Raw genomic sequence first — 13,034 nt, 5'->3', positions numbered from 1 at the left:
GTTGCAACAATTGGCTGACGGGCTAGAACTGTGTGTTCTCCTGTGCTGTTGGAGGAAGGCACTGCAGGGAAGAAGTTGGGGGCTCAGGCTTCAGAACAAGGCAAATCTGAGCTCACACGCTAGTTCCACCCCTCACTAGCCAAATGACCTTGGTCAGGCAAATGCTCATCAATGTGAGCTGTAGTTTTTTCATTTGAAAAATAAGGTAACATTTTCTGCCTCACAGAGTTGTGGAGTAGATGAAATAAGAAAGTTATCCACTAGACAGAGATCCTCCTGGAGGCCGGCTCCACATGCCCACAGTTAAGGGCCAGGATTTAAGGAAGACAGTGGCAGAAGGTTCTCCCTGTGGCCTCACGTCCTGGTGGCATTCTCTATACCACGGAGTGATTGTGGACACCTCCCAATGCCCATTCCGCTTCAGATCAGAGCCAGTCATGGTAGAACCTCTTCTTCCTGGCTGGGGTTGGTTCAGGGACAGGCATTTGACACAATTTTGGCTAATGAGATGTGAGGGGATGTGACTTGGAGATGGTGACTGCTCGGGCAGCCTGGATTCGGAGAGGTCACCTGCCTACCAGCAGTGGAACTGCAGAGTAGATGAGAAATAAACCTTTGTTGATTTAAGTCACAGAGATCTTCAGGTGTTTGCTACCCAGCATAACCTGACTGAAAATAGAGAATTCTGTTTGGGGGCTTCTGGGAAAAGTCTCCTTGCTCCTAAGCGAGACGTCAAGAAAAGATGGCCTCTCTTTTTCCTCCATATGTTGCTGGGTCCAGATATAACACCACAAGTTGCTCTTGCCCTCTTGCTACCAGTCCGAGGGTGAGGCCAACACTAAAGGTGGGAGAAGGTAGGAAGAACTTAGCCCTTAGAGATGATGGATTGACCCTCCCTGGAGTGGCTGCAGGATAACAAGTTCCTACAATGTTTGAGCCAGCCAACTTTTGGTTACTTTAGCCAGAAGCACCTCACTGACATAGGCCCTGTACTTTGGGGGAATTACTGAGCCTCTATTAATAATGCTGAGATTGTGATTCCTCGTTTGGTTCCTTACACCCATACTTTCAACCTGGGAGTAGCTGGCAGGGATGAGAGGTGATAAGCTGCAACCCCCAATATCCAATAGAGGAGTTCACTGACTTCTCCAGGGTCACTTACCAGCTCAAAGCCAAGGCTACCTCAACAAAGAACAAGCTCTAAACACCTAGGCTTCAACATCTCCAGCACAGCAAAGGGGTGCTTGGGAGCGGCACCGGACTTTCCCAAAAACTCAACTCTACTCACCTGCCAAGAAAAGACGTATTATCTTCTCTTCCCTCAACCAAACCTTGACCTCTACCACCTCCAGGAAAGGAAGACAGAATCAAAACACAGGAAGCACAAAACATCAACTCTTACTTTTCTTAATGTCCGAGGTCCCAGTTTTTGTCAACTTAAGGGATTTTACAAAGGCAACCAACTAGAAGCAATCTTCACCTTATGGCCGACTTCACACCTGGAAGTGTGCCACAGCTGGAGACTGAAGTGTTGATGTGTTTATTCAGATTTCCCATAAAGTCGGTATCAAATCCTGACTACTAAAGGAAAACGTCGGCAGTGGCTGGGATCAGCCAGAGCAAAGTGGGAAGTATGAGTGGCAGACGCTGCAGGCTGCTTCTCCAATATATATTCTCTTCTTCCTCCTTAGTAACAGAATTCCTGCTGTACTGGGGCACCAATGTGGTCGGTCAACAGACTACATTTCCCAGGTCCCCTTGCAGTTCTGGCCAATGAGATAAAAGTGAAAGTCTGATATGTGACTTGTAGCTGGGAAACCTCCTCAGACGTCTGCTGTGGGCACCTTTGCCTCATCATCTCCTTAAGGCTGCAGCTTGAACAGCTACCTTGGACCAGGAGGCAAGAGGCCAAGGACCGGAGGAGAAGCCTGGGTCCCCGACAATGTGGGAGATAGAAAGAAACTGTCTTGTCTGAATCACCGTGCTCTACATTATGCAGCTAAACACAATCCTAACTGATAGACCCATCAGTTTTATCATGTTTCACCTCACAGCCAATGTCCCCAAAGACAGCATGTACTTTATCCAGTCATGTAATTCTCTTACTAACAAGATTTTTTATGATCCCAACACAGACTGACTGACCTGTATTGACCATTCATGAGGATGCTGAATATGTCCCATTTGGGACCATTTCTATCACTGCCAAATTCTGGTAGAACTGACTATCTTTTCTTGGAAGATGAAATCACGTTAAAAATAAAGAGTCTGGGTTTTGGTGAGAAACTAACTAGCTGCAGTTTCAGGCATCTCCAGGCAGAAGTTGGATGTACTGACTCTGGGGAGGCCAAGGGCAGAGGGGTGCCTTAAGATCAGCAGGGTCAGGCTACTGCATGCTGGCTTGTGCTTCCCACTTGGCCGCTGAGGAAAGTTCCAAGACAGATGTGAATGTGAGCAAGAGCCTCACCCAAGCAGAGGGCTCCATCCTCTTTTGTCAATCTCCTACACTGATTGATGGAACAATGGATGAGAGAATCACAGGATGACTGGGTAAAAGGGTGGACAGATGATGTCGTCATTGTTGGCTGCCACCCCAACAACCTGTCACCACCTTTGTCCCTGATGGTGGAGCCCTGATTATGCTCTGGTGGACATCCCTCTGTCACATGACTTGAGTAAATCCTGACAGTTTAAGGGGTCCAATGTGACCTTGCCAGGGACTGGTCTGGGGTGGGCAAGTGATCCAGTTCCTTGACTCTTATAAACAAAATGAAGCTCTTCCCTCTTCTTCTGCAGGGCACTGGTTTTACTTGGGGCCACGGTAGTCATTGTGGGGTCAGTGGTGGAGCCAAGTCCCTGAGGACATCCTGAGCTGCAGAATTAACCACCCCTAGAGCTGTCCTATCTCTGGATTTTTTTATTATGGGAGAAGATAAATCCCCTAATGCTTCATGCCTTCTTAAATTAGGTTTTCTGTCTCTTGTAGTCAAATGCCTCCTAACTGATGTATTGCTCTTTATGGAGCTGGCAGAGAAAAACAGATGGAAAAAAAGAAAAAAAAAGCCAGCCAGGGGGCCTGATGAACAAATGTTTGGGTCTCAGTCCAGCCCTGTAGGCTTGCTGAGCCTGACACATGTTTTTGTCCTAACACTTCGTAGTGAGTTTGGTGGTTTGTTCATCTTGCACACGAAGGTAGCAAACTCCTGAGGACAGGGACAGCGTCCACCAGCCTCTGCATCCCAGCCACCAGCACAGGCCATTCACTCAGCAGTGACAGTAATGACCTTTATGGAGCGCTTACTGTGTACCAGGCACAGCTCTGAGTGTTCTCTATGGTTGTCCTCCTTGAATATTCACAACACTGCTCAGAGACAGACACGAGCAAATGGAGGTGCAGAGAGGTTGGGTCACTTGCCTACACTAACATAACTGATGAGGCATAAACATTTGGCTTTGAACTCTTAATGGCCGTGCCATCCCCCTTCTGTAATATGGGCTATTGGACAGCTTTTGCCTATGAGAGCCTTCATGCTCCCAAAAGCTTGATGAACTCAGCAAGGAGCAGGCCTGCTGGAGAAGACAGCTGGAGAAAGAGAGGTCCTGAGGGGGACAGATATCCCTGGCTGGGCTAGAATGTCTGGCTTGGGTCACACAGGCTCTAGGACGTCATGGGACAACTGTGCAATAAGAAAAGGAGAAAGGAGCTGAGGCCAAGGCCACTAGAGCAGACCTGACTTGCTCTGGGGCCATTTACCACAGGCTGCTGACCAACTGTGAAAGGCATTTAGGGGTTTTGAGCATGAGGTATGCTAGAAACATCTGGCAGTGTTCAGAACCCTGCTGCTGATGGAGATAGAAAATGCTGAGACACGGGCTGGAGAGGGCAGAGGCAAGTGCCACTGCAGCTCTGGGAAGAAATGGGTGGGCTGGGAAGAGATGGAGTGCCAGGAAAAAGGGATATTTTCCCATTTGCCAACGCCAGAGAACCTGAAACACAAAATCACAGCCATGTGAGTACTAGTATGGGCAGGAGTTCCAGAGGGGACCATGCATGTTGCCTTGATTTGGAGGATGAGCTCAGAGTCATTTAGGCAGGCAGGACGGCTTTGGGGTCAGGGTCAACCCTCCAGAATCACAGTCCTGGGTTCCTGACTCTGTGCTTCCTGGCAGAGTGACCTTAGCCAAGTAAATTCACCTCACTGAGTCTCAGCTTCCCCTCCATAAAATGGGAATAATTAAACTACCCACCTCATGGAATTGCTGGGAGGACTCACTATGATCATGCATACAGACTGATGAAACAGACTAGAGAACCCAGAAATCCATACAAATATGCCCAATTAATTTCACCCCAGTTAATTTTTCCTTTAAGGAGCAAAAACAATGCAATGGAGGAGGGATAATCTTTTCAATGAATGGTGCTGGAGCAAATTAGACATCCACAGGCAAAGACGGAACCTCAAACTAAACCTCTTACCTTATACAAAAGTTAACTAAAAAAAGAAGTTAAATCAAAATGGATCATGAACATAAATGTAAAACAGTAAAACTTCTAGGAAAAAGATACAAAAAAATCTTTAGGACCCAGGACTAGGCAAAGAGGTCTTAGACAACACGAAAAACATGATTCATAAAAGGAAAAAAAATGGTAATCTGGACCTCATCAAAATTGAAAACTTTTTTTCTGTAAAAGACCCTGTAATGAAGAAGAAAAAGAAAAAAAAAAAAAAAAAAAAGACTGGGAGAAAATACTGGCAAATCACATATCTGACACAGGACTTGAATGTACAAAGAACTCTCAAACATCAAAAAGCATTGAATCCAATTAGAAAATATACAAAAGAAAGCATAGACATTTCACCGAAGAGGATATACAGTTGGCAAATAAGCACATGAAAAGATGCTCAGCATCGTTAGCCATCAGAGAAATGCAAATTAAAGCCACAAAGAGATATCACTACATACCTATCAGAACAGCTAAAATGAAAAATAGTGACAAAGCCAAATGGTAGCAAGCATTTGGAGAAACTAGATCAGTCATACCTGCTGGTGGGAAGGTAAACGGACTTATCATGAGTAACTGTATTCTTGGGCATTTATCCTAGAGAAACTTGCAGAAACTTGTATGCCTGAATGTATGTATTCATAGCATGAATATCTATAGTAAACAAAAACCCAGAAACTACCCAAATATCTGTCCGTGAGTAAGTGGTTGGATTGTGGTACATACAATACCATGGAATACAACGCGGCAATAACAAGGACTTGACTACTGACATATGCAACAACTTGGATGAACCTCAAGGATATTACGCTGAGTTAAAAAGACAATCTCAAAAGGATACATACTGTATGATTCCTTAAAAAGTAAGATTCATGAAGTAATAATTAAAGAGATGCAGAGCAGATTAATGGTTGCCAGGGGTTAGGGATGGGGGAGGGGATGAGTGTGGCTATAAAAGGATCACATGAGGGGTCATTTGGTGATGGTCACACAAGACTCCACATGTAATAAAATTGCACAGAACTACATTCACACACACATGTACAAGTGAGTGCATGTATAAATGGTGAATTCTGAATAGCTCTATGGCTTGAATCAATGTCAATTTCTTGTTTTGATATTGTATTATAGTTACGTAAGATGTTAACAATGGATGAGGCTAGGTGAAGGGTTCATGAGACCTCCCTGTTCATTTTTTTGCAACTTCCTATGAATCTGTAATTATTTCAAAATAAAAAGTTAAAAACTAATAAAGGGTGGACACCAAGACTTTGGGGGGAAAAAACCCTGCTCCCAAGAGTCACCAGTAACATCATCCCCAACGCCTTTGTCATTGGCTAATCACTCCGTGCCAGCTGCCATTTCCAGCTTTAGCCCTTGCTGCTGCCCAGGCAGCCCATCTCCCACACACCAGATTCCTCTCTGTGCCTCCTGCTTTCCACACCATCCTGCTTATTCATGGCTGTGGCCTCTGCTCAGTCTGGAATGACCTCCTCTCTCCTCTCTGTGGCAAACTCCTACTAATCTCTCAAAGCTCTGCTCAAATGTCACCTCCTCCAGGCAGCCAGCCTAGACCTCCAGGACTGGGCTATGTTCCTTTCTGCTCTATTACAGTGCTCATTAGGGGGCACATGGTTTCTAAGATCCTCTCTCTACCACAGTCAGCAAGCACTGACCTCTGAGTATCGCAAATGTTCCTTCTAGCACCTGGAATGTGGAAGACTCTTGAGACCCTTTGATGAATGAAAGTTGAATGGTGTCCAGTAGAAGATGAAATAGTGGGCATGTGATGGAGTTTGGATGTGTTGTCCCTTCCAAAACTCATGTGGAAATTTGATCCCCAATGTCTCAGTGTTGGAAACTGATTTAGTCATGGGGGCAGATCCCTCATAGATGGATTAATGTTCTCCCTAGGGGAGGGGGGATTAATGAGTGAGTTCTCACTCTATTAGTTCCCACAAGAGCTCGTTGCTTAAAAGGACCCTGGCACCTTCTCTCTCTCTCTTACTTCCTCTCACCATGTGATCTGCTTGTACCTGCCGGCTGCCTGCCACTTTCTGCCATGAGTAGAAACAGCCTGAGGCCCATGCCAAATGCAGCTGTCTCAGAATCGTAAGCCAAATAAACCTCTTTTCTTTATAAATTACCCAGTCTCAGGTATTTCTGTGATAGCAACACAAAACAGACTAAAACAGTATGTTTTCTCAATTTTACAACAGAGGCTTAGACTCTAATGATGGTTTAGTGTGGCAGTTCTGAGAACATGGTCCATAGACCATTAGCATCGGTTAGGCACACTCTACCCAGACCTACCAGGTCAGAAACTTTGGGGTGAGGCCCAGGATTTTAACACATCCTCCTCTGGGTGATTCTGATACATGCTTAAGATTGAAAACCACCAGTTTAGTGAACTGATCGCTGGTCTTAAGGCAAGTGGTTTTATTTAAACAAATCCACTCACTCCATCCTTTCATCAAATACATGCCAAAGATCAGCCATGTGTCCGTCCCTGTGCTGTGTGATAGGAACACAGATGAAATGGAAAACTCCTAGATCCTGGACAGCACCCCGCCCCCCCCAAGGAACACACATGTGTATACACACTCTTAACTGGGCTAATAGAATGGAGAGTGATCAAGGCCATGACAGTGCTCAGCAAACACACCGGGAACTGAGGGGCAGCACCTCACCCTGTGCTCGGGAGGTCCAGGGAAGGCTTCCTGGAGGAGGAGCACTGGAGCTTAAGCTGGCAGGATGGTGGTGGTGTATGCGGTGAGGAGCATGAAGAATCTCCAGGCCAAGGGAAGAACATGAGCAAGAATCTGAAATGCAGACAGCCTAGCTAGGAAATAAAGCGGCCAGTGCGGCTGCCACGCAGCTCTGCATGAGACGTGTGAAGTGCGAGGGGCCTTGGTGGCCACAGCGAGGGGCTGAGGCTTTGTCCTGAGGGCTCTGGGAGTCTTGGGAGGATTTGGAGCAGGGGAGAAACATGGTCAGATACAGAAAGATCTTTCTGGCTGCTGAGAGGAGAGGGGACTAGAGAAGGTAAGATGAAGGCTGAAAGCCCACTGAGGTGAATGGGGCAAGGCAGTGGGGAGAGGGGGAGGGGGTGGGTGACAGAGATTCTCAGGAGTCTGAATGGATGGACAACAGCAGGGGGAAGGAGGAAAGGAGGCATCCAGGATGTGGTCCATGGCTCTGACCTAAGGACAGGGGTTTTGTGGGGCTGCCCCTGAGATAGGGACCTGGGGGGAGGAAGGACACAGGGCGCTAGGGCTGAAGGCAGCTGGGGAACAAGATCTTGCAGGACTTGAATGCTAAGCTGTAGAGTTTGGGTTTATCCTGAGGGCACTGGGGAGCCATGGAGGGTTTGGGAAGATCTCTTAGGTTTCCAGGTTAGGGATGGCTTCAAGGAGGCAGGACTGAAGCCTCGAAGATCATGAAAACTGGATAATGACAATAGCCTAGTATTAGGGGGTGGGGGCTAGAGAGAGTTAGATGACTGGCCATGCTGGATGGTAGATGGTCTTGCTGAAACATGTGACACAGGTGTCAAGAAAATGGTAATCACAATCTGCAGCAAAGAAAGGCAATGGTGAGTCCTGCCCAGTCCAGCTTTGCTCTAAATTTTAACATGAGACACAGCCAACCAACCCCTCGAGGTCCTCTGATGATCTTCAAGGGTCCAGAAACCTCATAAAATGGCAAATAAAATTGTGTGGGGGTGTTCATCTCCTGGGGAAGAAGGATCCACAGCTTTCATCAGATTCCCTAATTTGAAAAGAATGAAGAAATTCTGACCTTTCTGGGGATGGCTTGTATCTTGCGTAGGTGGCCGAGCCGGGGGTGGAGAAGCTCCCAGAAGGTTGTCGGTAGGGAGGGACTCTGTCGGCCCCTGCTGGTGATGCTGTGTAAGGGGTTTCTGGGAAGCTGACAGGCCTGGAATGAGACATAGGAGAGAGGAAGGAGGCAGGGCATGGTGGGGACGTTACCCTTGCCCTCAGAGGACAGACAGACCTTTCCCTCAGCCACATGTCACCTGCTATCCACTCCATGGGATGGAGAGGTGGCTGCTGAGCAAAGTGCGGTGGGAAGCTGGGTTCTCCCTGCCCCCTCTTCCCAGTTCCACTGCCGTGTCCCCACCCCTCAGTTTCTACAGCCATGACAGGGGCTGCTGAAGACCATTCTCGCCCCTCTCCTGAGACAAGGCACTCCTCTGCAAGTTGGATTCCTTCATTTTTTGGAAAATTTTATTGTTTAGTATATAATATATTCGAAAGAATATCTGTAAGTTATATGTCATCATAATAAACTCCCTGAAGCAACCACCCACCCCAAGGACTAGAATGGTGACAGTCACATCCACTGTTCCCATTTCCCTGCCTCCTTCAAGAAGAAATCATGGTCCGAAATTTTGTGCTTAGCAGTCCCTTCACTTCTAAAAAAATAGAGTTTTAATCATATACTTGGTAAGGTGAATTTCCAACCACAGGCACTGAGCTCCCCAGCATTGGGCCCTCGGGCAAGAGGCAACAATGAAAGTCAAAGGGAGGAACAGAGGAGCAGAGGGAGACAGAAAGAGAAGAAGGAAGAAGGAAGGTAGAAAACCGAGGTGAGCAAGAGAAAGGAGAAAAAGCAGCAGGAGGGAGCGGAGGACAAAGGATGGGTGGGGGCAGGTGGGAGGTGGGGACTGGGGGTAGTGACCCTGGGAAGGTCCTTACCTCTTGCTGTGCAGTGGCTGGGACTCCCGGAAGGGGACCATGGGGGTCTGCTTAGGGGGTCGGCTCAGGGACTGAGCATGGCCAGGGGTGGTGGGAGCAGCCCACTTGGAGGCTGGTAGAGAGTTGTGGGACGCGGGCCCGCTCCACTGCCAGGGAGCATTGCTGCGGTACGGGGGCCGGCCCCCGGGGGTGATGCTGTCTTGCTCGGTCTTGGGCTCCGAGGTATTCATGTCATAGGTCTCCGGCCAGCCCCTGGGAAGAAAAACTTCATTACTTAGAAAGTCCCTGGCTGATGAGCATGTGTGCCTGCTGCCTGGGCTGGGTTTTCCTGGCCAAACCCGAACCATGACAACCTATTTTAAAGGCTGACTGGATACCCTTTAAATTGATCTGAAACTCACCAGCTCAGAGTCCTCAACCAGGACAGGGCCCAACACAGGGGCTCCAACTGCCAGGCCCTTTCTACTGTACCTCCTCTCCCCTCCTCCCACTCTCTCTTCCTTTCTCTTCCTCTCCTGTCTCCCTGACAAAAGCCTCGAGTCTGCCAGTGCCCTCCACGGACCGTCTTGGCTCTTGGTCCCCCTTGGTGGTACTCAGGGCCAGAATGGTGGATGCCCTCAGAATCAAAGGACAGTATCTGCCTTGTTCCAAAGAAGCTCAAAGGCAGCTGGAAGAGGAGCAGGTGACCTACTTAGCAGGGTGGTTAAAAAAAAAAAAAAGCCACGAAATCCAGAACCTTGAAATAGATGCAGAACGGCCTGTGACTTCCCCCAGACCAGGCAGGCACATGCACCACAGTGTTCTCAGCTCCAGGAGGGGAGATCCGAGCGCAGGGCTGGATTCTCAACTGCTGCTGCAGTGCAGCATGGGAGGGGGCTCTGAGCCCACGGAGGGGGCTGTGCTCATGAAATCCACCTCCTGGCAGCTGTGTGAGCTGAGCGCTGAGGCGCCCTCAGCCTGGGAGCTATCATGCCCCTACTGAGATGGTCCTCTGAGGCCTTCCTGAGTTCCCTGGAGCCCAGGGGACTTTCATGGCCACTTGGCGAAAGATCTGGTGGACTTGGCAGCTTAGAGGCTGTGGGTCCAGGACATGGCTGCTAAAGAGCCATGAGGTGAGCTAAGGATGTGCTCTAGCACCTGGGCCTGACACACTGTGCTCCCAGCAGCATTATGGCTGGAGCTGACATCAGCAATTCCTTCCAGCTGTCTCTTTGGACGGGCTGGTGTCAATGCCTCCCTAGGTACCAGGTGAGGAACAATAACAATTCGAATATTTAACAGAGCCCATAGATATGCCAGTCTTGGCAGAGGTGGAGGCAGGCATCATCATCACCCCGAGGCAGCACACACCTGCCATTCCTGCCTGCCCAGCTTCTGCACCCTCTTCTTCTGATAACAGATCTGTGTGCTCGGGTAGGGCTGACTCCACTTCCTAGCTCTTGGTATGAGCATGTGACTCAGTCCTCACCAATCAGAAACTTTTCTCCTCCTGGACACAATGACTTGCACAGGATTGTTAGGAACCCTAAGCAAGACCAATCAGAGCCAATGAACATCAACTCTGGTACTATTTCTAGAACCACTGAGGGAAGGATCTATTTCTACTGGGGCTGCTGAGTTAGGAAGCCCTAAGTTCAGAGCTGTGTAGGGAGGAATTATCTTGGTCCCTGTGAGGTGGGAGACTACCTGAGAATGACAGCAACACAGAAAAGGAAACAGGTGAGAGAGGGAGACCACTGACGGAGTGCTTGGGCCCCTGGATACAGCCATGTTTAGATCTTGACCTATCTCCTACTCTTGTTAGGTACATGAGCCAGTGAAGACTTTGCTTCACTGTGTTTGGGTTGGTTCTGTTGCTGGTACCCAGAGTCCTGATCAGTACAACACATTTTATTTCACTTTTTTGGTGGCTGGCCAGTACAGGAATCCGAACCCTTGACCTTGGTGTTGTAACACTGTGCTCTAATCAACTGAGCTAACCAGCCATCCCTACAAAACATTTTAGAGATAAGTAAATTGAGGCACAAAGAAGTTAAGTAACTTGTCCAAGGTCACACAACCAGTCAGAGGTAGAAACTAGGTTTAAATACAGTAAGTTGATGCCAAAGCCCCCAACTTTAACCATCACCACACTGGCCCACTATACAGTGGTCTGGGAGCTAGGGGGTAGACTTCTTGGGTCCTTGACTTCTCCCTGACAGCTTCCCTTTGGGCCAGGAGTCTCTGGGTACGACCTCAAAGAGGGAAATATCATTCAACCACTTTGAAGGCAGCACAGAGTGATTGAGAGCCAGGGCTCCTGGGCCAGGTGGCCGGTTCAGATCCTAGCTCTGTTAATATCAGTGTAGCTTTGGGTGATTGATTTCCTTCTCAGAGCCTCAGTTTGCTAATCTGTAAGATGGGGGTGGCTGTGAGCATTCCATGAACATTAGCAAAGACTCTGAACAAACAGGAGCTGATGCTGTTGCCTTCTCTAGCTGATTCTGTGGACTATCTATCTGCTCTTCCCACGAACTCAGAAGCTGAAGTTTCCCTTTCACTTTCTGAAATCCAACCATGCTTACCTAGGGGTGCTGGAAAAAATTCCTTCCCAGATCCTTCTCTCCAGCTTTCCCCAGTGATCTGAAAACCACCAGCATCTGAATCACCCTGAGTGCTCAGTAAAGAATGCAGATTCCTGGGCCCCATCTCAGATCATCCATAGCAGAATTCCCCTTGAGGCAGGGCCCAGGAATCTGCATTTTACTGAGCTGCCTGCGATGAAGTTGACACACAATACCATTTGAGAAGCCTCACTTCATCAATGTAGTTTTTGTATTGTTTCCAAAGATTAAAATGGTATAAAAGGGCATCCTTGTCACTCAGTTTCACCCACCAGAAGCAAACTTTGCTCCTAGTTTCTTATATGTTATTTTAGAAATATCCTATGCAGACAAACATTATTTAAAATAAGAGCACCCTGTACCCCTGCAGAGCACCTGTCCCCCGGCCCCAATTAACAATACATCTTTCCATGCCCTTTCAGCAAAACAGACTCACTTCATTTTCTTTAAACCACTGATTAATCTTGCATCACCCAGACGACCTGGGATTTACTTGGCCAGTCCCCTGTGGATGAATATTCAGGTTGCTTCCTGTCTTTTTCCTTCACCAAAAATATTAATATTCTGTTCCAACCTCTTGGCCCACGTGTGGGAGACGTCTGAGGGGGAATGCCCCCCTGGGCTCTCCAACCACTTTTCCTCACTGCCGTCTTTTCCTTGATTCCTGACAGCCTACTTTCTAGGGTTTATGGGGACTCCTTTCTTTTCTCTTCTACTCACTCACTTATGAGGTTTCAATATGCCCGACTCCAGGCCTTGGGTCTAAGTAAAGGGAACAGAAACATCCCAGGATCGCTGTCCCCACTGGGCAGCAACAGAGACAGCCAGATGAGAGCATCCCTCCTGAGCCTGCACAAGTGCCCAAGGTCACGATGACACATCAGAGGATCAGGGATGTCCTCCTGGCTACCTGAGCCAGATCAGCTGTGGCTCAGAGGCGTCAGCTCACTCAAGAACTCCAGCCTTCTGGCCCGGTGGTGGGAGGATGACCCTTGTACTCTACTCAGTGTCTGAAGAGCATGGAGTCTGGATGCACACCATGCAGAGCCTGGCTGGTGGCAGCACCTCTGCCCCATCCCTGCGGGCTCCTCTCAGGGCTTATCAGATAATCAAGCCAGGAGCCAGGGTTGCAGTGAGAGGCAGGAGGGACCCCAAAGCTAGGGTTATTAGCTCTGCAAATGAGGTCAGCTAAACACCTCTGCATTT

The 13,034-nt window shown here is 48.3% G+C and overlaps 1 protein-coding gene across 4 annotated transcripts in view; it reads right to left on the bottom strand.

The window, feature by feature from the left end:
• The window catches only part of SIPA1L3 (signal induced proliferation associated 1 like 3), a 230,366-nt gene that overhangs the window by 49,141 nt on the left and 168,191 nt on the right, over positions 1–13,034 (bottom strand). For all 4 annotated transcript variants that reach the window (XR_010024615.1, XM_063110753.1, XM_063110754.1 and 1 more), the window contains exons 11-12: positions 9,226–9,477; positions 8,306–8,443 (exon numbers count right to left, since the gene is read on the bottom strand). Coding sequence is in view for 3 of the 4 variants with exons in the window: in XM_063110753.1 (XP_062966823.1) it covers positions 8,306–8,443; positions 9,226–9,477 (390 nt within the window). In the remaining variant the exon portion in view is untranslated. The remainder of the gene's footprint in view (positions 1–8,305; positions 8,444–9,225; positions 9,478–13,034) is intronic.

Source organism: Cynocephalus volans, chromosome 10, assembly GCF_027409185.1.
Source record: "Cynocephalus volans isolate mCynVol1 chromosome 10, mCynVol1.pri, whole genome shotgun sequence".
In the NCBI taxonomy this organism is placed as follows: domain Eukaryota; kingdom Metazoa; phylum Chordata; class Mammalia; order Dermoptera; family Cynocephalidae; genus Cynocephalus; species Cynocephalus volans.
Note: the sequence above shows the minus strand (reverse complement) of the source record. Positions and strands in the feature narration are given on the sequence as shown.